The sequence below is a fragment of the Xenopus laevis genome, chromosome 4L, assembly GCF_017654675.1.
Source record: "Xenopus laevis strain J_2021 chromosome 4L, Xenopus_laevis_v10.1, whole genome shotgun sequence".
Classification (NCBI taxonomy): domain Eukaryota; kingdom Metazoa; phylum Chordata; class Amphibia; order Anura; family Pipidae; genus Xenopus; species Xenopus laevis.
Window position 1 is genome coordinate 79,820,995 of NC_054377.1, and position 27,496 is coordinate 79,848,490.

The window sequence follows — 27,496 nt, forward strand, 5'->3', positions numbered from 1 at the left end:
TTGAGTAAAAATATTTTATTGATGTAAACCAAAAGGTCAGATCTGTAGAAGCATATTACAGTAATTAAAAAAGGAAAATAATCTGTATCCAAATGCTTGACATGAAAATAAAAAAAGGTATATAAAAAGCATTTTGAACTTACAGTCTTTTCTTACTGCTTTCATTTGAACTATGCCAAAAATAAATAATGTTAAAGTAAAATAAAAACACTAAAAAATGAACACAGGAGAAGCTGGAGACAAGTACGGGAAAAAGGTCAGGAAACCTTAGTGGTGGAACCAGGATGTCACTTGCAAGGGTCAGAGAAGCCATTCCCATCAGTGACGTGTAGAACTGCAGGAATAAATGAACACATTTTAAAGGTGGATTCCATTATGATCTGAATAAAGAATTTTCATCTCAATTGTTCTGGGTCTTCAACACAACCACCCGCAAAAACAAACATTGGATGTGTATACTTTGTCATAGAGTAGCATTTATTCGTCAGATACTTTTGTTACTTGAGTAACTTGTGTTTGCTAGTTACTTTTGAAATGGATTCGATACCTTATTTCACTTTAACACAATCTGTATACCTTTCACTGATCTTGCAAAGCACTGGTATGTGTTTAAATTGGTTGCCATGGTTACACTGGCAGTTTTCGGGGGCAATTAACTGGGGAGGGGGGATTTAAAAGTGTGTATAAGTTGAAGCTCTGTGTAGGACCCTGAAGAAAAGCACAGCAGTGCTTAAAAAGCTGGATCAATAAATCACCTATTTGCACCAGTTCTCGAATGAGTATGATATATTCTTTGGTGTATAAATATCTATCTATCTATCTATCTATCTATATCTATATCTACATACACACACACACATCTGTGTGTGTCCAATGATTGATGGTCATTTCACATATCATCCAAGAAGCATGTGAGGGCCAAGATGATTTAGTAAGGTATGTACTATTACTAAGAGCACTTAATCGCAACGTTTGCTGTGATGTTTGAACATGACTAAAATGCAGAGTCAAAGCAAATTACACTGCAGTGTCCATGTGTAATGTATCGATTTACCTATGTATTAATTCAACTATTACCGTCAACAAGGTAAAAATAGTGCTCTGTTTAAGCTAGATCATTAGTAGGTTTAGGAAAATTCAACAGTCTTTAAAACATTCTCCAATTAATTAATAAAGAAACTGGCCTACAGAGTGTTGTCTCTGCAAGCTTTATAGTAAATAATAATAATGTAGTAAATGATGATGCTTTGTAAATCACTATCAATATCAGTGCTGCTATAAGATGATACGTGACCAATTAATACTTACTGATAGTTTGATCAGATATCCTGGAAGCCTAAACCAAGGCAGATATCTCCTTACAGAAATGCAGAATGGTTTCAGATTGAGAGAATCTTCTGACATATTTGCAGGTGCTGGCAGCAAAGACTTGCTTACTAGAAGGAACACTAACGAAGTGATGATATAAGCCAGCAACAATCCATCCTTCAGCAACAGGGGAAGCATGCTGTTATGTAATGCAGAATTACAGTTAACCTGTATCCATCAGCTAAAACATCTTGAGTAAAAGGTTAATATAATTCAAATAACATCTTACCTAAATGTTGATACCAATAAAAACCATGTAGAGATCCACGGAGCATCATTTATTATTAAGCTGACTGGCCTAAAATGCAAGAAGCAAAGCATGCTAAAGCATCGTTTCTAAATATGAGCAATTCAATGAGTTTTTGAGATTCAATTTTTCTTTTAATAAACAGTCCCACATTTGAGATTCAAGTGATTTTTTATTTTACAAAAAATCCTGAAAATTAGATTTTTTATACCTATACCTCCAAATGTCGTTCATAACCCTATAGTCTATTCATAACTCTACTTGTATGAAAAAGTGCTGTTTTTTCAAGAAAAAACTTACAGGATACTTACAATGCAACTAAAAGTATTGATTTTTCGTGAACTTGAAAGGAATATAAGAAGAATGACAGGGCACAGTTAACCTTGAGAAAGAAAATACGGTAGTTAGTACATAAATATGTAGAAAACGTGTAAGGTCACGTGATGACAGCATTAATTAGGGGCATAGCTCACCATGACCAGTCCCTTACCAGGCTGCCTGGCACATGCATAATGGGCACCAAAGCTGGGTGATACCAACATGCAGTGTACTGAAGATTGCATTTGCACTAAGACAACTGCAGACACACCTGAGAGTAAGGTTATATTCTTTAACCACAAGACATTTATAAAATAAATCATTAAAAAATGTAAACTAGGTGAGCACTTACCAGAGCAAATTTAAATCCCCGAACGGAAGGATGCATTGTTAATTTAATGCATGATGGCAATACGCTTAACAGTGTACAAAGAAAACTAAAGAAAAGAAAATGATACAAATATTTTTATTTTACAATATAAAGAGCTAATACATGGACGTTCTTTGATAATCGTTTCACTTTACAGTTTTGAAATTGGCAGTGAGAATGGAAGATGAATAGTAGAGCCCCTGAATACAACTATACGCACAAAAAATAAGAACAAGAATAAAGTAAAGTCTTTTAGAAGTTTAGAGATATTTAAAGGTGAATTTCATTTTATGTTTTCAAGATAGTAGCAAAGAAACAGCTTGTTATATGAAAATATGCAGTACATATACGAGTTCAAAAACTATGTAAACATGCAGTGCATGTACGAATTCAGAAACTATACAGGAACAGAGTCCTGGATTCAAATTGATGCAAAGAAGCAGAGAAATAGGATTCAGACTATCAAATACCCAAATAGTTATATCTTTGCTAGTGTGCAAGTAGTGATCATGCAACTAAACATTCAGATCTTAGGAATACCGTCATTTTAATGAGAACACTAAAAAGGCAATGTAATAAAAGCTGCTACTAAAAAATCTTTGCGCAACATGAAAGGTGATGACCTGTGCCTCAACCTAATCTGTCCCTTCCCAACTTGGCTTGACTTAAACCAGTGTATTTTAAAACTAAGACCAACCTACCCCCAGGAGAGGGATAAAAGCAATAGATGGCTTTGCATAAAAGCACTGACATCACTAGATATGAAGGCTGTGGAAAAATATTAAGCCCACAACCTGCCTGTGAACGTATTGGTTTGTCAGCCCATATTTTTTGACTGACCCACGCACCACTACAAATGGTGCCTCATGATGATCTTTCTGGCACCACTGCAGCAAACTATGAAAGCCGTTTTTAAACAAATAATGCTAAAACCATCACTGTGCAAGGAATTTTTACCTGAGCTGTAACTGGGATTCAGAAGATAACACTTTCTTTACTTTGAATAGTGTACTTAAACTGCACCAAACATTGGCTACCTTGTCCTGGGGGAAAAAGAAAAAAGAAGGTCAATTTGAATTTAGTGGCTCAATAAAGTAAATAAATAAATTGCTTCCTGCTGTTTATAAACATCTGTTGGAGAGCATGTGACTGAAATATATATATATATATATATATATATATATATATATATATATATATATATATATATATATTTACAAATGAGTGTCCGTACTCCAAGGCTAATAGTTTCAGCAAAGGGAGGGGTGCACGGTAATTTTGTATACACCAATTATTTTCAGACCAGCACTCTCTGTTATAAAAGTTCAATTATTTATTGTTGCATAGTATCAATGCCCGACGTTTCGGTCCCCATTGGAACTTTTTTCAAGGATGATCCTTTTTTTTAAACCTCCTCCAGTTAAGAACACAACTATTACATGGCGCTTAAAGCTGTCTTTGGGGGTTAGAACAAACAGCAGCAACTATGCAGAAATATAACGGCAGCAGAAGTGTGCAAAAGCTTAGTTAGGGCTCATAAATCACCCTTCAGACTATGCATGCAGTACAGCTGCTCTTCTAGCAGTGGGAAGAAAACATAGTGAAGCAAAATGTCAATAAAGCAGCTTAAATCAAAGCTGGCCATCCTGTGGTCTCCACCTGTTGCTCAGCTCCAACTTACAGCAGCAACTAATGCTTTAAATGGCCATTCAATAACTTCCGAAGAGCCACAACTTGGCGACCCTGCTTAAATGGGGTTGCTTTCCGCTTAATCTCAAAGGAAGGCCCTGGCATTGTGAGAGCTGCAGAAAGACCAGAGCCAAAATGCTACTTTCGTATGAAAAAGACCAAATAAAGCACTTCCCCATGCAGAACAGGCAGTGATACCATAAAAGCCGTGAGTGGTACCTATTCTGGTATGGTAGTGGCAGGGTTAAAAATGTAACAAATCAAGAACTGCAAAGACACTAACAGTTGTGCTAGGATCACTTTCAAAATAAAAATCTGTAACCACGGCTATCATGCTCATGAAACTCATCCGTCGCACAGCTGCTGGATTCACAGCTGTGTAGACACACAAACATCAAGACCATTTCTCGCACCAGCAGATGAGCCACCATCCTAGAGGCCGAGCAGCAATACAGATTATGCTCTTTAAATTTGCTGAGGATTACAACATGAACAGAAGGTTTGGCAGCACCAACAAACAAGGCACCTACATCTTGGGTTATACGGGCTTTTAAACTCAACATTTAACTATGTAGACCCCTATTTCACTCTTTCCATCAGATATAAAATACTTCAGCAGTCAAGAACAGAATTCACAAAACATCTCTGATAAACAAATGAGAAAGATAGTTTAAGAGATAAGCACTGGTTTCCTTGATTTTGCCACACTGCATCTTACCAGTAAACAGCCAGCATGGCATAATGGTAAAGTAAAGGACTGAGTCTAGACATTCAATTCATTGACAATACATGCTTACATTGTTTAAAAATGGAGGATTGCCTACCCACTTTTTTTTTTGTATACAGGTATGGGACCTGTTATCCAGAATGCTTGGGACCTGTTATCCAGAATGCTTGGGACCTGGGGCTTTCCAGATAATGGATCTTTCTGTAATTTGGATTGTCATACCTTAACTATAAAACCATTAAACATGAACATTAAATAAACCCAATAGGCTGGTTTAGTTCCAATAAGATTTATTATATCTTCGTTGGGATGAAGTACCATGTGCTGTTGTATTATTATTGAGAAAAAGGAAATCATTAAAAAAAAAAAATTTGATTATTTGGATAAAATGGAGTCTATGGGAGACAACCTTTCGGTAATTGAGAGCTTTCTGGATAACAGGTTTTCGGATAATGGATCCCATACTTGTACCTGTATACACAAATGCATATACCATAAGCAATAATTCAAAGAGAACTCAATAGAGAGCAATGTTGCAGCGCAGTGTGTCTATAAGCATCCAGATATGTGACCATTATAGGGATGGGTTTTTTTGCCTTGTTTCACAGCGGAAATGATACACAGACTTGTATGGCGTTGTGCGTCAAAAAATTTTTTGCTGCGTGTCAAAATTTTTTTGACGCCCATAAACCTTAATGGGTGTCAGCGACATTTTGCCAGCGACGAATTTCTGGTAACACGGATCAAATTCGCCCAAGCCTGACCAACAAAAGCTGCTTTCTAATTGGCTGCTGTAAACTACTGTATGAGTCTGGATTTATATGTGTTACTAAATTTACAGAACAACTCTGGATAAAGACATCTAAACAAGTGAAAGTGTTACTTGTATAAAGGAGCTCTGTAAATAAAGCACACTTGAAAACTATAACTAAAATTACATTAGCATCTAGTGCATTTTGTTTGAACTTTTCCAGGTGAAAGAATAAAACATATTGCCGTTCCACCCTGCTTTCATGTACACATTAAGGGACAAATATATCAAAATGTGAGATTAGAGCTAACCACAAAAACCCACACCTACTTCCTATTCATTCCTATAGAACTTTGGAAAGCATATTTATTAACGGGGAAAAGTTACAGTTCGCCATTTGATAAATACGCTTCCAAAATTCCCATAGGAATGAATAGAAAGTGGTTGAGGTTTTTTGTGGTTCGCTCTAATCTCACATTTTGATAAATCTGCCCCTAAAATTGTCATTTGTTTACTTCTAAATGAACTGAAAACTGTAAATGTATTGAGACAAAATAATATTTTAAGGTTAACTTCATGTTATACAACTCCTAATTAAATGCAAGGATAACATATCATGCCCTTATACCTGAATAATATCTTAAATAATATTTTAAACTAGGTCTGTTACTACCCCTTCATAACCAGGGTAAGAATCCACTGCTATAAAGTAATCTTGGACTTTGAATAATGCTACTTTTTATCCAAAGCAGAAATGTTCAATCTTTATATTGTTATTTAAAAAAAAAAACAAAACAGCATTTAACAGACTATGTAGTGTGCTGATACGTTTATTGAAAACTCAGCAAATATTTCAGGGGTGACCCCCCACTTCCTGTAGTGCCCTTAAGGTCACCCCAAAAGATTTGCAGAGATTTCAGCAAGCTAAGCAACATCACATTGCTACTAATGGCGATACTAACTAGTGTTAATTCAGCTCTTCAGGCAGCGGCCACCATTACTGAGCACCCCATCTAGAGGAGAGTGCTTTGCGGACATATTTACTTGTGCTCCATTATAACTCAGACAATGAGATGAAATATCTGTATTGAGTTCTGTTGCAGCTATAAAATGCAGAAGAATCTGTACACTAAAAGTCATGACAATGAGCATAATGCTCCCCTTGAGTTTATCTGAGGAAAAATACAGTAGGGCTGAATGAATCTTGTACAACATAATAATAAGAACACATATACAGCTTAAAAATAGCATTTAATACGAATATTTCCATTTAATGGCTCCTAGAGATTTAATTACCTATTATCTAATAATTATACGATTACGTTTTGTAGGGAAGTATGGCATCTTGGGCTTCACAACAGCTGAGTACAGTATGCCTTGCTTATTCATTAGCATTCCCTTTGCAGTTCTAAAAAGAGAAGGCTGCATCTCAGCCAGTTTTTGGAGATGAGCGAAATTACAAATCAATTTCTCAAAATTAATTGCAACACTAAAGCAGCAAAATGATTTCTATAAAAATAATCATGACTTTAAAAAGGCAAACAATTAGCATAGTACATTACAGTGCTAAGAAAAGAGGACATATTATCGCTGATACTTTTATGATCCCATTCTGGCATGGCAGCTTACTATGGAATCTGTTAGAGTGGAAAAATGTATGACTGAAGCATGGTTTTAATGATGCAATAAGTATAATATCTTGGCAAATGCCTCGGAGCTAGGGGTTAAATACAGAATAGAACACTGGCAAGGAGAAACTGTTGAACAGACCAGCTCCAGTTACAAGCCCTGTGTTTGCATGTGTTGAAACTGCATAAGAAATCCCTAAAGGTCACTGGCAATGGATTCCAATACATCTGAAAAATAGCAGAGACCATTTCAGTACCTCAAAGAGTCCACGGCCAACAGGGAAAAGTCTTCTAAGGACTTGAAGCATTTGTCCAGTTTCTGTCAAGAAAGGAATCCAGCAAAGAGCAAAGGAAGCAATTACGGTAACGCCAATCTTAAATAACAAGAATAAGCTGCAAAAAAGAAGCAAAGTAGAAAACTCAGAACATCAAACAAGATGGATTTTTCTGACACTAATTATCTTGAGACTTGACTAAAGATAAAGACAAAGCTGACAACCTATGGTACTGTGACAACTTAAAATGATTAAAGAATGAGGTTTACTTTCTCTGTGTCAACTTAAGTGTCTCTTTAACAGCCTCCACCACACAATGTTTTCTAAGATAACAAAGGACTAGAATTACAAATGGACTTAAAGTTTTTGTACAATTTCATTAACAGGGCTGGTCAGCTGACAGACATTAAAGGTGTTTGTCAAATAACATGTGTCTGTCAAAAACATATGTGGAAAAAAACAACCTATTTCCTGTACTTCTAACAAGGCCATAGATTAATCATCTATAACAATATATTCCGTTTTACTGGCATGCTTCCACAAGATATTAATGGAATTCAATGATATATGGCAAGTTTGAAGTCTTTCATGAAAATGGCACATTGAGGGGCAGAATTATTAAGGTTTTCCTTTGTGTTTTCCATGGTCAAAAATAAATTTTTCGGGTTTAAAAAAAAAAATCTAAATGTTTCGAGATTTTTTATGCTCCGACCCTAGAAATAGCTCAAATCCAAAAATAAACCATCTAAAACCTGTCGAGGTCATGTAGAAGTTAATGGCAGAGATCCCTTGAACCAATTGAAGATGTTAATAGCCTCCATGATGTTCAAGTTTTTTTGCTGGGTTTCGCTAAAAACTATTTCCTGCCTATTTTCTTTCCTACCTATTTCACTTCTAATAAGGCCATAGATTAATCACCTAAAACAATATACTCAGATTTACAGGCATGCCTCCACAAGATATTGGAATCCAATGGCAAGTTTGAAGTCCTCCATGAAAATGGTACATTAATGGCCTTATTTATCAAAGTCCAAACTTTTTTAATGAAAAAAGTCAGACCAAACTAGAATCCATGATTGGACCTTATTTATTATTTAAAAAAAATCACAATTTTATCATATCAGAGACAAACACAAAAAAAATCGAGTGAAAATTTAAATAGTTTTTGGGCTATTTCCAGTGCAGATCACAGAAACTTCCAAATAGGATAGGGACCTCTCCCACTGACTTATATACAACCTCGGTAGGTCTGAGATCCCGGATTTTCAGCACTTTTTCCATCCCCTTTGTTTAATAAATCTTAATTTTTTTCCCCCCACTAACAATTCAAATTTTATAGCTAAAAAAAACAAAACACATTTTTCGAGTTTTTGGCATTTGGACTTTAATAAATAACCCCCTGAGTGAAAGGTGTACTTACCCCCTGCCTGTAATGCCCCTTTTTAAGCATTTTCCAAACAGATAGCAGAAGAATGGCAGAGAGTGGTAAAGTTCCATTTGTTTGTAGTTTAGCGCAAAGCTAAATGCTAATGATCCCAGCAGGTCCCATTCAAATGAAAGTGCAATGACTCCCCATAGTGCAAAGCCAAGGCTTACAGAGTTGTATGTGTGTCTGTGTTAAGGACAGTACAGATTGTGCCACAAGTAGGCATTCTCTATTATCGTCATCATTGCAATATTTGAGGTAAGGCGATACAAAGTACATAAGCATGAGTATCGAAATGGAACTTCTAAGATGAAGTTAGAGCCCTTAAGAATTGTCTTTTTTTTTTTACATAGTTAAAAGGTAATCAAAAACATGATTACTTGCAAGTAAAACTATTTTACATTACCCATCTGACCCCCCATGTTCCTCTCTGAGGGGGCTGCCATATTTGAGCTTCAACAGACTGTTAGCATTAGAAACTCTGACATGTTGAGAAGGGACAGTCAGGTTGGCAAAACAGTCAGATTTAGGAACCTCAAGTAACAATTACTTACAAAAGTATACCTATCAGTGAAAAACCATCAACATGAGCTATAGGTAACTTTTGATGTATATTAATATTTTGAATAATAGTCCGTAACAGTGTAGAGATTAGTGATATGCAGGTCGAAATATATTTGACCCACACCAGACCAGATTTATATACCGGTACTTGCCCTGCCTTCTCTGCTGTCAGTGGAGCTTGAGTATGTAAACAAGCACCACATTGTCACTTGTTAAATCAATATCTATGGCCTTCTATGATACTTGCTATCCCAAAACAATCATTTTTCTAGGAAAATATTAAATATTTATAATTATCCAAGAGATCGAACTGGTCTATCCATTTGATTTGATCGGCCAATCAATTGGATTGGATTAATGCCTAAAAGTTCAAATATCTGAGAATCCATTTGGAAACATACCTAAATCAATAAATTAGCCACATAGTATTCTCCTGTCTAGATGCTGGCAAACATAAACGTAAACTTATCATTTAAAAGTAATTATTGTACACTGGTTTTAATATATTGTGACAACATTTTCAGATTAATAGGTCTAAAAATGGGAGCAGCTCCACACTTTTTGACAGAACCTGTAATTTGTAGGCCTGTGGTTGCATAACTTCTTCGGTTAAAGCCAAATTGATGTATCAGCCATTTAGTCAGAACCCCAAGACCTTTTATCTGGTATTTAAAGGAGAAGTAAAGCTTTACTAAAGAAGTAGCTAGAAATGTTGTACATGATGTTTTGGGCTTCTGTACCAGTCCAAGGCAACCACAAACCTTTAGCAGTAAAGATGTGTCTCCAAATATACCCCAATAGCTCCCCATCTTCTTTTCTACTGATTCACTGCACATGCTCTGTGCTGCTGTCACTTACTGAGCTTAGGGACCAACTCATAATGTACAGTACACACAGAATATAAATGTCACAATATAAGGCTTAGTAACTCATACAGATAATTACTACATGACAGCACAGAAACCAGTGCAACTAGTATCAGAATTTAGTAATCAGCCCTGTAGCATCAGCTTAGATTACAGGCCAAGCTCATATTTTCCTTGAAAATTAGCAACAACCCCTAAGCTTAGCTTCTCAACAGCTACTCAGAACCCACTGAGCATGAGTGTTGCAGCCACTTTTTCAAGATGGTGACCCCCTGTGACAAGTTTGAAGTTCTGGATCATTGCTGCTGTTGAGAAGCTGAAACATTAAGCTGGTGCAATAAGGCCAATATATAAAATATGGCAGTTGTAGCCATATTCATTTTTAGGGTTTAGTTCTCCTTTACGAGGTAATGAGACAGCTAATAGATAGTATTATTTATCTCTAAATGGCCTTATGGCTAAACCCCCCCACCACCACCACTGGCCTTAGCATCCCAAGGGGGGGGGGGGTAGCCTCACAGTCTGGGTCCACATCGATGGACTATTCAGAACAACATTTCTTGAACTGTATAAAAGCCTAAAAGCTGAGAGAAAACTGCAACTGCAGTCATTGGCCTTGTGTTTCTCAGCGCAGGCGACATAACAGTTCTTGTAAACATTTTACTCTTAAAATAAAATATAATACTTAGAATTAGTAGCCCTGAAATAATGCAGTAATTATTAATTAGATGAGAAAAAAACTAGAATTAAGGGGGTTATTCAACAAAAGTTGAGTTTGTGAGGTTTTTTTATACCGTGAATAAACTCACAAACTTCTTTATGAAAAAACTCGAATGTAAACAACTTGTATCTGTGTAATCGGAGTGAAAAACCTGAATACTCAATCACGTTTTCACTCAAATTTATATTTTATAATCATGTTTTCGAGTGAAAGCCACCGAAAAAAACCTGAACATGAAAGCTACATCTTCAAATGGTTTAAGGGACCTCTGCCATTGACTTCTACATGGTAGACATGTTGACTGGTTTTAGCTGAAGTATTTTCAGATCTGAGCTATTTCCAGCTTTGGGGTATAATAAAACTCAAAAAACTTGAGTTTTTTTTCTAAACCCCCAAAATTTGAGTTTTTAATGAAAACTACCCTTGAAAGCTCTAATTTTTCAGGTAAACACAACTCGAACTTTAATCTATAACCCCCATTATTGCTCAGCATTTCTAAGGACAAAGGTATTGCAGGGCACGGATTGTGAATATAGACTATAGCTACCGGTATTTATGCTTCTTAAACTCTGTTTTGCAATAACTGTAAAAAAATAAACTGTCAGAATAAAGTTTGGCAATTAAATGTATACTATAGTTTAAAAAAATTAAGATGAAAAAACGTAACAGGACAGTTAGGGGCACATTTATTAAAGAAGAACTAACCCTAAAAATGCAATGTTCTATATAATGAACTTATTGTACCAGCCTAACGTTTCAGCTTCTCAATAGCAGCAATGATCCAGGACTTCAAACTTGTCAGGGTCACCATCTTGGAAAGTGTCTGTGACACTCACATGCTCAGTGGGCTCTGAGCAGCTTTTGAGAAGCTAAGCTTAGGGTTTGTTGCAAATTATCAAGTAGAAAATTATTTTGGATTGTCATATAAGCGGATACTACAGGGCTGATTTAAATTAAATCCATATTAATTACTAATCAACCTTATATTGTGACGTTTATATTCTATGTGCACTGTATATTGTGAGTTGGTCCCTAAGCTCAGTAAGTGACAGCAGCATGGAGCATGTGCAGTGAATCAGCAGAAAAGAAGCTGGGGAGTTACTGGGGCATATTTGGAGGCACAGATCTTCCCTGCTAAAGAGCTTTGGTTGTCTGGGGCTGGTACCGAAGCCCAAGACATAATGTACAATATTTCTAGCCAACTTTTTAAGTTTAACTTTCCTTGTCCTTTAAAGGTTGCGTTGTTTATTCCACAAACAAATTTAGTTTGAGGTATTTTTTCAGTCAAAACTCGAATCTGCTGGTTAAAAAAAAAAAATGAATATACACCATCTAAAACCTGTCAAGGTCACGTAGATGTCAATGACAGGGGTCCCTTGAACCATTTGAAAATGTTAAGAGCCTTCATGAGGTTTGAGGTTTTTTTTGGTGGGTTTCGCTAGAAACTCGATCAAATTGAGCGAATCAAGTTTTTTCCCCCGGTCAATTTGAGTTTTAAAGGTTGTTCAACATGAATTCACCAATTCGAGTTTTTTTTTTAACCCCCATAATGAAAACATGTATTCTAAGGTAGAGGAAGTTGATTACCAGGTTAGCCTACAGAAGCAATTATACACAAGTAATTCCAAGGCAAAAAAACATTGCAGTAATAAGAGATAATATAGGTAAATATTTAGAAAGGATACTGAAAATGTCCATAGTCTATAAGGATCAATCCTGGGTAAAGCAAAATACAGCATAAGGAGGAAATCTGAAAAGGAAATGTGATCACATCACACATTGTGTGCTATGGTTTATGATTTTGTTTGCCGTCCAAAAATTTTAGTACAATACAGATTTCTAAAGTATCAGTGATTGACACTATTATGCCTGAAGGAGTACTGTTATATAATTTATTGCTATGATAGCTTCCCCACACTATGCAACATCCCGATTTCTTTGTATTATAAAACTCAATAAAGATCTAGTTCAACAAATATAAGATACCTTACTATAACGGTTTATCATTCAGTGCTATGGTAGCATACCCAGATATATACTCTTCTGCAGTCTCTAATGTGTGTGAGCCATAAAACTTTGCTGGCTCATTAAAATTTATTATTAATTAGAATTTTTATTACAACCCCCTTCTAAAATGTGACCAGGATACCAAATAAGGATAAGTTGGTCAAGTGAAACACTTACTCTTTTTTTTGAAGATACTTCTCTCGTACAAAAACAGTAGACAATAACGGCAGGGATGTAAATGATCAAATCGGCTACTAAAACTACAAGACAAAGATGTAATTCAGCATTAATTTAGTGTTAACACAGCAATAACAGATTACAATGCATTGCTGACGGCTGTTAACAAATTGCAGTCTAATTAGTGTTTATGATACCAAAGAAACAAAAAACTTCTTTTATTTTTTTTCTTCATGTCTAATGTGACCAGTAATAGCTTTTTAACTAATTGTAGTTGCCTCCTGATGGTAGCAAAAAACCCCAAAAACATTGGCTCCAGATGCAGCATATGTAGTTTCAAATGCAGGATAAATGAATGTGCCCCTCTGAGCAGTGTTTAGCTTTGTCGTGCAGGAGACTATGGAGTTCATTCTTGGGTAGATTTCAGTTGATCTAGCCTGGACCTAACTGGCTTACCAATGTGCCCAGTGACTGGGCTTCTTTTTAAATAGAAAAATTAATGCATGATGCAAAATACAAGAACATTGCATGTAAGAATGGGCCACCTATATCACACCTAAACAATGAGCAATGGTGATACATCTGACCTCAAAAGCCTTTAAGCTGTTATTGGGGGACTGGACACTTAACCAAATGCCTATTTGCACTTTTTTGAATATTGCTTTCCAACATAAAATGAGAAATTGATTCTTAGATTCAGTGTGCTTCTAAATGAATATATCACAAAAAAGGATTCTGATTATTGGTCGAGGGTAGGAAAACAGACGTTTGGAACAAGAACTGTGCTCTTTCTCAAGGATAAACCTTGAGAAAGAGCACAGTTGGGGGCAGATTAATCAGAGGTCGAGGTGAATTTTCAAATAGTCCAAATTCGAATTGAATTTGAAAAAAAATTCAAAAATTGTGCCGTCTCTTTAAAAATTCGACTTCGACCATTCACCATCTAAAACCTGCCGAATTGCTGTTTTAGCCTATGGGGGACCTCCTAGAACCTAGAACATTTGGAGTCAATTGGTGGACTTTGAAAAATTGAAGGTTTTTGGGAAAACTTTGAATCGAATTTGATCGAATGCGATATTCCTTCGATTCGTACGATACGAATTTGCCCGAATACGGACCTATTCTAACGTAAACTGACCTATTCAACATAAAAAAAAAAACTTCAACTTATTTTCGGTTGGTCTTTCTGAATTCTAATTTCAATGTTTTTTTCAATTCGAAATTCGACCCCTGATAAATATGCCCCTTGGTGTTCCAAACGTCTGATTTTTTCAATAAATCTTGATTTTTTCACAAGTATTGCGATAAGTGTGGTACTATTTTACTTTATTTACCAGCACCCGGGCAAGATGCTAAACATGTTTAGGGTGTGCTCCTCCATGTTTTTCTATAGCTAGATATATTTCTATATCTATCTATCTATCTATCTATCTATCTATCTATGTCTATATATATATATATATATATATATATATATATATATATATATATATATATCTATATCTATATGTCTATATCTCTATGTCTATATGTCTATATCTATATGTCTATATCTATATGTCTATATATATCAATTATCAGCAGACCAGCACTCCCTTTAAAAACGTAATATTTTATTGTTGTAGTATCAAATGCTATATATATATATATATATATATATATATATATATATATATATATATATATATATATATATATATATATATATATATATAAAACCAAAGGAATGGTGCACTCCGTAGACAAAATTAATACCTGGGTGCCAGCATGGGAAATAAGCGGTGAAAAAGGATTGCGGCACTCACAGGGTTTTAGTGAAAAAACAAAAAATGTTTTATTATTAAGCCTCAACGTTTCGATCCCCCACAGGGATCTTCGTCAGGAGCAAAATGTTTGTTTGTTTTTGCTCCTGACGAAGATCCCTGTGGGGGATCAAAATGTTGAGGCTTAATAATAAAACATTGACAATGTTCTGTCTATATCAAGGCCCAGAGGCTTTTAATTTGGTTCTTAAAATCACTTAATCAAAGTAAAAGAAGTTGAAAGAAAAGTTTTAATTAATTGGTTCAAGTATTTTGCCAACATGCCCTTTAAAAAGCATACCAGTTGTCCGCATAAAGAGCTTGTGCTGGAAAGACTCATAGCCTTGGGATGTGTTCAGGGCCACCCAGTCTGGATTTAGTAGATGAGCACTTTAAAGGATAAAAAAAAACAGCAAACTCAGATTATCCCAAAGAGAATCATGAGACCAACATACTTATTTCGGTACTGTGGTACAACCGAGTCTATGGGGCAAATTCACTAAGTCGCGAAGCGCCGAACGCTAGCGTTAATTCGCTAGCGTTTGGCATTTTCACTACTGCGCAAATTCACTAACGAACGCTGGCGTAGTTTCGCTAGTGTTACTTCGCAACCTTACGCCAGGCGAATTTTCGCTAGCGACGAAACTACGCAAATTCACTAACTTGCGCAGTGTACTGAACGCTACCTTTTACGCTAGACTTCCTTCGCCACCTCAGACCTGGCGAAGCGCAATAGAGTAGATAGGGATTGTTTAAAAAAAAGTCAATTTTTTTTCTAAGTCCCAAAAAACGCTGGCGTGTTTTCTACATGATGGGTGATAGGCTGAAAAAGATCAAAAATTTTTTGGGGCTCCCCTTCCTCCCCCCTACATTTCCTGACTCATGGCAACTTACCTAGACAGTGGGCACATGTGTAGGGCAAAATAAAATTTTTATTTGCTGATTTGAAGGCTTCTAGGCATTTGTAGTGCAGATACGTGTTCCTCCATTGAAATTTGAATTTCGCGCCATATGCAAATTAGCCTTCGCTAGCGTAACTTCGCTTTATATAGCGAATCAACGCTAGCGCAACTTCACAACCTTACGCTACCCCTGTGCGCAACTTCGCATCTTAGTGAATTTGCTCCTATGTGTGTATACAACGGAAATAATTAAGAGTTATTTGTTTTAATTTAGATGCCTGTAAAATATAAAATCCTAATTGTGTTACATAGGAAGTAAGATAATCAGATTCTATTACCTACTTTCTGTGCAGTAGACTAATGATGTAATGCAAGGCTAATCACAGTACTATGCCAGATAAAATATATGATTGGTGGCAGGGCTGCAGCAGTCCAACAGTGCCTCAAAACCGCCATGTGAACTGTTCACCTAAAACTATGACTAACATTTACAATAACATGTAAGTTAAGTATGGTTGAAAAAAGACCAAAGTTCATGAAGTTCAACCTCTCCAAACAATACACACTCTCTCCAAGGTTTGTACTAATCACAATAGCATTTGATATTATTCTCAAAATATCATTCAAATCACTCTTAAAGGCATTAATATAATCTGCCATTACAAAGCTATACAGCAAAAAAAATTTCATTGAACTGGATTGTGAATAAATCTGCCCCTTAAGCTGGCCATAGACGCAAAGATCCGATCTTACGAATCAACGTACGATCGGACTTTCCCATCTCCCGACCCTCCACTAACCATTCAGATCAAAGTCTTTACCATTCCGATCAAATAAGAACAGATCAGCCAATGTTCTGCCCCTGACAGCAATCGTACGATACTTATGTCTCACAACACTAGTGACAGTCTCCCTCTGAAAATCGTACGATCGGCAATACACGCAGAGATATTATCGGCAGGCGACAGAAATTTTCTAACCTGTCCGATCGACCAAACGACCGATCTCCGACGGACGAAAAATGTCGGGACTCTCCACACCTGGTCCGAAAATCGTACGAATCCACGATTCGTACGATCGGATCTTTGCGTCTATGGCCAGCTTTAGCATGTATTTACTCATTTGCACTGTTTTAAACTTGGGGCATGTTTTTCAAGAAGAGAAGAGCAGGTTCTTCATGCTGTTCTACAAAAAAACATTTAATGATTTTTTATTATAAAAAAAAGATCCTTACTTTTACTATTATACATGTCCTCTGAAAAATGTTCTTGGACTTAGGAATTCCCTTCAACCCATGTGTACACACACACATATATATGATTTTCTTTCAGATAGTTGTTAACTTACATGTGCCCACAAAGAAAGCTGTGGTATGCAGTCAAAGGTGGATAATCAAGACCCCAGTACTGCAGATTGTTGTCTGTAGAATTAAAATACCTATGATGCAAAAATACATACTGTTATAAATATGAAACGAAGTGTTGCATTCAATGAATGCAATAAAAGGAAACAATAGAAATATTTCTTAAAAATATATAAAAATATAATAATGGCTTGTGATTTAATGCAGAAACCTACAGCTGTTGGTATGTGATCCTGTCGAGCCCTATGTAAGTAACGTTTAACTGATGTGCTTTTTGGCTGCACTAATAATGCAATACTTGATATGAACTTAACGCGTTTAAATTCATGCTAATGGCAAAACAGTCATACCGGGTCTTTAAATATTTGGATTTTAGTAAACTTATGTCATGGTACATACCTCTAATATAAACAATCACAGGTCCCATCATTCTGGCTAATAGATCCCACCAGAGAGCTCTGATTTCCAGGAAGATAGATTTAATTTAATGAAAATAATTAAAAAATTCTCTGTAATAATACATCTTGATCCTAACTATGCTGCGTGAATCCATATTGGTGACAAAACAATTCTACTGGGTTTATTTAATGTTTAACTGAGCAGACTTAAGGTATGGTGATCCAAATTACAGAAGACTCCATTTTCCAGAAAACCCCAGGTTCCAAGCATTTTATGTAATAGATCCTTGTACCGTCATAGTAAGGGGCAGCTATTTGACGTTCTTCAAATGGGTTATGATGGCAGGTTTCCTTTTCCTATTTTTCCTTTTTTTTTTTTTTTTTTTTTTTTACAGAGTTGGGGCACTAAACTGTGTAGTGATACATCTATGGAAAAACTTGGCAAAGGGGATACCAACCTTAGCAAAAAAGCAAAAACTGTCCATTCAATAGAAATTTATTTTTTGTACATTTTTTTTTTGAAAAGAACATTTATACATTTATAAAAAGAACATGTTCAGTCATAAAAGGGCAGGTTTCTTTCCTTCTCCATTCTATGCACAAATAATTAATATCTATTCTTTTCAGCAACTGGTCAACGTTTAACATTTTAGTTAGACTGTGGGCTGGAGTTTTATTGCTTTGAGCAACTGGCCATAGCTACAACATTGTACCCCAATATTGATTCTAGCTGCCATTTAGCCTTTTCTTTAAGTATTTCTTCAAAGTCAGATAATCAGAAGGGACTTTATAAGCTTCCTTGTCTTGCTTTCTTTAAAAGGGGCAAGTGAAAAATATATGAGTGTATACCACTGCAATGGTCTTCAAAGCATTATTTCTAGTACAGGTATGGGACCTGTTATCCAGAATGCTCAGGATCTGGGGTTTTTCGGATAACAAATCTTTCTGTAATTTGTCATTTTCTGTAATCTTCATACATTAAGTCTACTAAAAAATCATGTAGACATCAAACAAACTCAATAGGCTGGTTTTGCCTCCAATAAGGATTAATTATATCTTAGTTTGGATCAAGTACAGGTTACTGTTTTATTATTACAGGGAAAATGTAATTCATTTTTAAAAATGTGGATTATTTGGATAGAATGGAGTCTATGGGAGACGGCCATTCCATAATTCGGTGCTTTCTGGATAACGCGTTTCCGGATAATGGATCCGGATTCATAGAGGACATTATGAGCCCAAGTCACAATCTAGTCATTTAAAATGAGGGTCACTTACAGGTAAACTTACAGCTCAGAGGGTTATTAGAAGAGAAAATAGTAAGGTTTAGACCAGTGACACACTGGGTTATTCTTAAACTAGAACAACATATTCGGAAAACCAATGGATGCAGTTTAGCAGTAAATTTAAGGAACTGAAATTGTGTCTGATAGAAGCAGCTTGGGAAGACTAAAGAATGTATGCACCCTGATGTGTTCACCTGCCTGCAGTAAAACTAGAGCACTGGCCTAACTATGGTAACTCAGGGGTGGTCTCAAAGAAAAAAACCTTAAGTGAAACCCTTAAAAGTGTTTTAAGTATAAATTTAAATTCACTTTAGTAGAACACACTCTTTATAGCCACCTTTTAATTGGTCTACATTTGTTTTGGTGCAGAAATGAATCGTTCCAACATGGATAATAATGGTTTGAATTATTTTCCACGAAACGTGATATGCATTGTGGTGCAAAGGTTCAGACAGTTGACATTGCTTAGCGCTGCAGCTCAAAGTATTTGAATACAGTCTGCCAAATTGACGCAGGATATCAGCTATGACAAATGTATTAATCCATTAAAAAAAATTCCTGACAGTCAGGAACACATGAGACTGCTGGGAAGGCTTCATGATTCCTTAGTTAGATATTTCATAAATTAATACCTAAATGAACTGCAGCATGCATTTGCTGTCTGATTGTGACTGAATCACAACAGAGTACATAAGTGAATTTCATATGAAGTTATAAGTGTATCCTTCACCTACAGTGACTTGTGATCCACAAGTTTATCTGTAAATCTAATTGCTATTGAAAGAAGTATTGTTTGTCCCTTTCTATAAACTGCTGGTTCTTACTTATTAAACATGTAGCAGACCTGTGAAGCAAGCAAGGAATTTTGGAAACTAAAGTCTTGCCCGGAGGAGTGCTGGTTTCTGCTACACTCTCACAAGGGACAAACAACTACTATGGGTAATTTACTTACTGCACTGCAGTGGACTGAGGTTTCTAAGGCAAACACCATTTTTTCTTCGCACAATGCAGCATGTTTTCCCATTACTCCATCATTATTACAGTCGAGGAACTGGGATTAAAATCGTTGCTGCACTCACACTTAGATGCAAGTCCCCTACTGCGTTGAGCAGCATTTTCATTATACAGGTATAGGACCGGTTAACCAGAAAGCTCGGGACCTAGGGTTTTTATGATAAGGGGGTCTTTCCTTATTTGGATTTCTATATTTTAAGTCTCCTAAAATATAATTTAAACATAAAACAAACCCGATTGTAATGTTCTGCCTTAAATAAGGATTAATTATATCTTTGTTGTGATCAAGAAAAAGGTACTGTTTTATTATTAGAGGGGGGAAAAATTTATTTACTTAAAATGAGTCTATGGGAGATCGCCTTTCCGTAATGTGTTGCTTTCTGGATAAAGGGTTTCCAGATAACGAATCCCATACATGTAGACATAAAAACGACTCCTTTTTTGTAAAGTATTTTATGATCAGGTAGAGTTACCCTTTAATAAAAATATTAATATATTTCCAGTGTTCTCCCCAGACTGGTGTGGGTGGGTGCATCACCTGGCTGATTTCCTTTGCTGCCCAGCTCCTTTCTGTCCGCACTACACCCCCACATTGAGTGTATAGTAAAAGTTGACATACCGAAGCTGATAGGACTGTACACTGTGTTTGTTGAAGCACACAGTCCTACTGGAATTTTTAAAAACAGCTACTTTAGTGCGGGAGGCACTTTATATTTTAACTCCTGCACCTGGGCCAGCAGTTTTATTTTTCTGGGGAGAAAACTGTATTTCAATTGTGATTAAGGCAACAATGTTCTTTGCCAGAATATGAATTGTACACATAAAAAGACTACATACCATTGTTTAACTGGTAGGCTGAAAGTTATTTCCTGCCAGTGCCTCTGGGCTTCATAATCTCCAAACATTGGTGGTTTATGGGCTCCTATAAAGCAGAATGTTAAAGGAGACATATAGAATAAATGAAAAAACCCTAATTCTGTAGGCAATTTTGAGTAATATATGGTGTAGTGATGTGCGGGCCGGCCCGATACCCGCGGGACCTGCAGGTCGGTCGTTCGGGTTTGGGCCGACCCTGCACCCCCCTTTGCAGGTTCGAGCTCTTCCTCCTGCTCTCCGTGGCCGCCACCTTCAACTGCTGGCTTCATGCTTTATAGCCGCATGCCTGCCCTTTTGCGATGTCATTGGCGGGCAGGTCGGCGCGGCTCTATAAAGGGAAGCCGGAAGTCGGGCTGTCGAGGGTGGAGGATCGGGGAGAAACCGACCCGCACATCACTAATATGGTGTTGCTTTTACATGGTGCTAAAAATTAATATCTTTAAAAAGAGCCGTTATTAGAGCTCCCTATAGATGTTCACTGGTCCCTGTTTCTAATGAGAGCTGGGCGTGTCCTAACAGTCCCTGCCAGAAGCACAGTAGGAGGGGGACAGCCAATTACAGCCCTGCAGTCACACAAGCAAAGACAGGCTTCAGTTCCCTATCAGGTCCTGCTAGCTGCTACATGTCCTACATTGCAGTGAGCCGAGTGCCGCCGGCTCCCCTGCACAGCCTGGGAATTCAGGGAGCAGGAAGTGGAAGAGAAGTGAGGTATTATTAGGGCTTTTGCAGAAATTTTCAATAAATCAGCATGAAACACTACTTTTTTAAGCACAATTCTTTTATATCTAAATGACTATAACACACTGGTACATTCTTAGTTTTTACACAAAATGTTTCTTTTAATGTCTAGTTTTCCTGTCAGATATGGATAAACAACAACAAATGCCCAAATCTGAATCATATTTTGTGATAGTGCACATCACCTCTAGACTAAACATAAGCTGTTGAAGATGCAACTCAAAAAGGCATAACCAAAACAGTGCCATTTTACTAAAGTTACAGATTTCCTAAGTAAAATAATGGCATCAAGCATGGCATGTATTTTTAACATATTATCATAACATAAAAAAAATGCTACATATACTTACTGAGGCCTCACTTCATCTGATAACATAAATCTTGTTTTCATAAGATTACCCATACCTATTACACAGACTGATTGCCCAACCAAACTGGATTGAAATCATTCCATGCACAATAGGCCCAAACCTTAACACTCCCTTTAGTGAACAAATGGCAATGTGCATGGCGGACATGTTTTAGAACCTTATTGATAAAGAATGACTCAAGCCAAGATGATCAGCAATGTAGCAAACCCCCTTCCTCTATATAAAAGTAAATCCGCTAATACACAATATGTTCATACAGCCTTAGTAAAGCACAAAGGAAAAGAATAATTCTAAAACAATAAACAAGTCCAAATGTCTAATTCCTAACCTTTTGTATCATAATCATGTTTTACTGAATGAAAATGAAAACTGAATGGCATTTTTAAATGGAGCAGCCTGAATCTAAATATACAAGTTTTTCTGAAGATCTATGTCTCCCTTTAGGTATGTGCTACACTATACTGAATGTGCTACATTCTGAAATAGTATGGCTACCATTACCAGAGAACCATGTAAGGCATCAGCTGTAAAAATTCACAGAAATATCTGAGACATCTCAACATACCCAGTCTTGGCAACAGAAGGTACATGGTAGAGAAGTCTCAGCACTTTTTTATGGGGGGGGGGAGGTGTTGGCAAGAAGATATAAAAGTTTCTCCACCTCTTGATTAAAATTTATAACTTTCTGCCTGATGGAAAATCTACTGCATAACACGCCTTATTTAGGAGCAAGTGTAGAGCTCCTTGTCTCCAGGAGTCAATGTGAAATTTTGGGAAATTGCAGTCAGTGAAAGTTCTACCAGCAGTAAATCATTTATTCGTGGAACCTATGACATTATAGAATGCCTTTTATGAAGCCAAGCATGTCTTTCAGTGGAGAGACAGTACTATGGCTGGCATGGGTTTGCACCTGTTCACTTCCAACATAAGTGTTGCTTTCCAGAGTAAAAACAACAGAACTATTATGGCTGACTTCATCTTATTTAAAAGAGGGAATTATTTATTCATACATGATCAAGAAAATCAAAATATCTGCAGTATATTCCTAACTTAGAATGGAGTATTAAAAAATAACAGGAACATTACACAGTTGCCAACATATATGTACCATGATTGTTACAGTTGTTCTCTCATAGTTCCAGCAATATCCATGATAGTAAATAAGCTTTCGCCATCAAATCTCAATCAGAGTATATTTGGGCATCCCCAATTCACTAGTTTTGGTCCAGCCTCACTGTTTGGGAACTACTGGCATACAGAAGCAAAGTTTCAAACTTTATACAGGTATGAGACCCATTATCCAGAATGCTTGGGACCTGGGGGTTTTCTGGATAACGGATCTTTCTGTAGTTTGGATCTTCATACATCAAGTCTACTAGAAAATCATGTAAACATTAAATAAACCCAACAGGCTGGTTTCACTTCCATTAAGGATTCATTATATATTAGTTGGGATCAAGTACAAACTGTTTTATTTTTACAGGGAAAAAGGAAATCATTTCTAAAAACGTGAATTATTTGGATATAATGGAGTCTATGGGAAACTGCCTTTGCGTAATTTGGAGCTTTCTGGATAATTGTTTTCTGGATAACGGATCCCATATCTGTAACTTTTACTTATCAAGGTACAGACCCATAAACCTTAAAAGCAAATGAATATTACAGATAAAATGCTATTGCACGTATGGGACCTGTTTTCCAGAATGCTCAAGACCTGGGGTTTTACAGATAATGGATCTTTTCATAATTTTTATCTTGCTAGCGCAGGTCTACTAAAAATTAATTTAAACATTAAATAAATGGAGTAGGATTGTCTTGCCTCCAATAAGCAACATTTATATCTTTGTTTTGATCAAGTACAAGTTACTGTTTTATTATTACATAGAAAAAGGAAATACATTAAAAAAAAATAATAGTTATTGAATAAAATGGAGTCTACGTGAGATGGCCTTCCTGTAATTCTAATCTTTTTGGATAATGGGTTTACAGATAAAGGACCCCATACCTGTACTACAAAATAAGTGCAATATCCCTTATTTCCAGAATGTGACTTTATACACTCATTTTAATCTTAGAAGTATGTTTAAAGCTATGTTTGACACGAAGAACAATTTAAGTGAAAAAAAGCCTTTGTAACAGAAAAACAGAACGCATGGGATTAAAATATAAATAACTAATGCCTGTTATTATACTAGCCAAAGCCAGGCCGGGCCAGGCCAGCTGAACGCCCCAGGCAACCGGCCAGCTGAGTCGCACGCAACCAACATTATGTGGCTTCCCCGACATGGCCACAGGGACCTACCTCCCTTCCATATAGTGCTCTTGAAGGGGAGTTTTCTTGAAGAAATACTGTTTTCCCCAACTGAAGTGTGGGCTCTGTTAGCCTGCACCTCCTGTGGAGGAAACAGTTTGATGTGATAGGTGTCCTTTAAAACATAAATATTGGAAAAATGATGAAAATCAAATATGCACACACTGCATGAAAATTCTTTAGGTTTTTTTTTTTTTTTTTAAATGTGACCCCTCCTCCCATTATTTTTCAGAAGCATTTTGTGACTTTCTTTTTATATTTGACCATGCACAATAATAGCTTTCACAACTGATCACTTGTTACTAATTTTGCCCCTCTTATTTACACTGCAACTAATCATAACAAGGCTGCAAAACTTTGAGAAAACAGGACAGATTTAAATTAGAAGTAAAAAAGGACTTTTTCGCATGATAAGCAATGTCGTGACATTTGGAGAGGACCAGGCTAAAGTGACAGGTCTTCACACTAGTGTTGACTAAGGCTTTGATCGAACAGTTCGGTTTTTGTAAGGCCTGTTCAGGTCTGAACTTTCTGTTCAGTTTTCAGCTTTATGAAACCCGAATAATAATCTGGCCAAAACATTAAATGCATTTAAATACTAAGATACTCACCTCAACATGGCTTAGTTACTATCAAGTACAGTTCATTTCTTATTATTACAAATACAAAAAAAAGAAAATCAATCAAAAATGAGAATATTTTTTTCTAAATTAGCATTGCTGTATTTCAGAGCTTTGTGGATAACTGATTTCTGTATAATAGATCTCATACCTGTAATTAAAGGAGAATATAGCTAGAGATAGGGTTGCCACCTGTGTGGGTTTGAACTGGGCATTGACACTTTAAAACACTGGATAGAAATCCAGCCGGTTGTATCTAATTTAAGTGATGCAATAAACTTGTCCTGGTGTCATAACTCCACCAACATCATTGCGCACACCTCTGATGTCATCATGGCTGCTCCTACATCACTTCCCCACCCCCAATGTTATCAGCCCCGCCCCCCCATATTCAGGTTTAGCCATCAGCAAAAGTGGCAACCCTACTTTACACATAGGTGCTATATAAGTCCTGTAGGCCCATGTACCTCTGATGGCACGTGCAAATCAAAGGAAACAACCAATACAATTTTACCTGAGTAAGGACCGAGTGACACTGCCCAGCGCACATAAAGCGCCACGAGCACAGCTAAAGCTGCTAGCGAGCATGTCTCCATGGCTCTAAGACGCTCTCTCACTACTTTACTTCCTCTTAACTCGTCCACCTCATCTCGCCGGCACAACAGTGACGTAATCAAATACGCGACAGTCTAGTTTGGTGATGCGTTAGCCGCTTGCACGAGTTACCACGGTAACCAAACAATGGGCGTGAAGAAAGCTTTATTAAACGTGCAGCGCAAAAGACATAACTGTAGAAAAAATATGTTTTGTGCAACAGATACTGGAAAATGTAGTATAACAGAAGCTGGAAGGTTGCATGGTGGGCCATCAAAAACCTTGTTTGGGTGTTTCGTCCATTTCACCAGTTCAGCAGGGCAGTGTTATAAGCAGGCTTTCTGCCCAGACAATTTAAGATTGCGATTTGCGAATGTGTAACTTCATGGGAAGAAGGATGCCACAATTATGTAATAAAAAGGGTAAAGATGGCTTATTACCCCATGACTCCTGGAAATCATCAAAAATTGGGTGCACATTTTAGATCCCTGAGCGAGTCCATGCTATATATTCCTTAGAGAATTGGCCTTACAGCAACTGACTTTATTTAAAGAAAGTGCTATTACATATAATGCTTGCACAGTTTTAAGCTCAAACTGCACCAAATTATATTTGGCCCCAACCATGTTTCCCAGAAGCATGCTCATAGGGTAGCTTAAAGGCAATTTAGGGCCCAGGGAAAACAAACAGGCATGTAGTGGAACTGAAAATGGTTCATGTCAAATACACTGTGGCCCAAATAGCCCCAATCAATAGTGACTGTCTATTGCATATTACAGCAGCCCCTCTGGCATTTGCCAGAATCTACAGATCACTAGTCTAGGCCTGCAAAGAACCCATTGGTGGAGGCCACAATATCCCCTGTAAGTTGGTGAAAGCATGACTCACATGTACAGTATATAAACACATTTTCCTTCTGCCATAGAGGGTTGTATATATTATGTGTGTCTACTACAAAATTTCATATTATACATACCTCCCAACTGTCCCTTTTTCGGAGGGACAGTCTCTCTTTTGACAGCTCAACCCGCAGTCCCTCATTTGTACTGGAAAGTCCCTCTTTTCTCTGCACTGAACAGCCAGAAAAAGAAACAAAGTTTCTCACTTAATTGGCTTTTAGCAGAGAGCCCAGAACAGCTAACAGGTGCAAATAAGATACTTTGTAACAATTTTGAGACACAAAAACACAGTTTAGATAAGGAGAAATATTTTCAAACTTTCATAACCTGCCAAATTTTGTAACACAAACATGGTAATTAGGGGGTGTGGCCACAGAAAGGGGTGTGGTCAAAAAATTGCTGTGCTACATGCGGAAAAAATTTTTTTGTCCCTCTTTTTACTTCCAAAATGTTGGGAGGTATGATATATATATATATATATATATATATATATATATATATATAAAAAATAAAAACTGACACAGCACTCCAAGTTTTGTATGCAAGAAAAGATATATATTGTAGAAAAACATACCAAAGCCCATAGGTTGACGTTTCGGGGTATACAAACCCCTTTCTCAAGCCAAGGGCAGCATTCAAGTAACAAGCATTGGTTTACACCTATTTATACAAGGTAACACAGGAAGTTACATATAGAACATGACATCATTAACGATCCTCACACATTAACCCCTTAATTGCTTAATGTTATCCATGCAGGCATATAACAACTCAGCGTTAGTCCACTGCATATCCAAATCCAGCTAAAAAGAAACAAAACAAAAAATAAAAAACAGAAATGAGACCAATGTTTATCCCATCATAGAAATACATATAGGTCATAGTCTCTATTAAGCCCATTTGGGGCCAATGTGTTTAATTGGTGTATCCACCATACCTCTCTTTTCCTCAGCAATAGCTCTCTATCACCCCCCGTCTGGGGGAGGGTACACATTCCAGAACCATATATTTCAAATCTGTATCCTTGTGTCCTTTCTCCACATAATGCTTAGAGACTGGCAGCTTCACATTGCCCTTCCTAATTGTAGATCTGTGTTGGGATATACGTGTTTTTATTTGTAATGTGGTCTCCCCCACATAGAGGAGACCACATGGACAAATTAACACATAAACAGCAAATTTAGTCAA

At 36.8% G+C, this 27,496-nt stretch overlaps 1 protein-coding gene across 6 annotated transcripts; it reads right to left on the minus strand.

Moving 5' to 3' along the window:
* Positions 1 to 25,525, minus strand: alg6.L (ALG6, alpha-1,3-glucosyltransferase L homeolog). Of its 6 annotated transcripts, none has more exons than XM_018256328.2 (15): positions 25,330 to 25,503; positions 24,187 to 24,277; positions 20,737 to 20,821; positions 17,186 to 17,275; positions 15,238 to 15,326; positions 13,135 to 13,217; positions 12,636 to 12,700; positions 8,794 to 8,979; positions 7,356 to 7,491; positions 3,261 to 3,346; positions 2,286 to 2,370; positions 1,927 to 1,997; positions 1,598 to 1,666; positions 1,309 to 1,507; positions 1 to 334 (listed from the first exon to the last, which is right to left on the minus strand). In XM_018256328.2, exons 1-15 carry the CDS (start codon positions 25,363 to 25,365, stop codon positions 140 to 142), a joined length of 1,566 nt encoding a protein of 521 aa, XP_018111817.1. In that variant the 5' UTR covers positions 25,366 to 25,503; the 3' UTR covers positions 1 to 139.
* Positions 25,526 to 27,496: the final 1,971 nt, after the last annotated feature.

Excerpts from the sequence above, each read along its gene's own strand:
- alg6.L (XM_018256327.2), bottom strand. The coding sequence starts at position 25,365 with ATGTGCGCTGGGCAGTGTCACTCGGTCCTTACTCAG. Across the intron at positions 17,276-20,736 it reads AGCCTACCAGTTAAACAATG|GTATTTTAATTCTACAGACA; the intron begins GTATGTAGTCTT and ends TTTGCATCATAG. Across the intron at positions 15,327-17,185 it reads AGCTTTCTTTGTGGGCACAT|TGCTCATCTACTAAATCCAG; the intron begins GTAAGTTAACAA and ends TATCCTTTAAAG.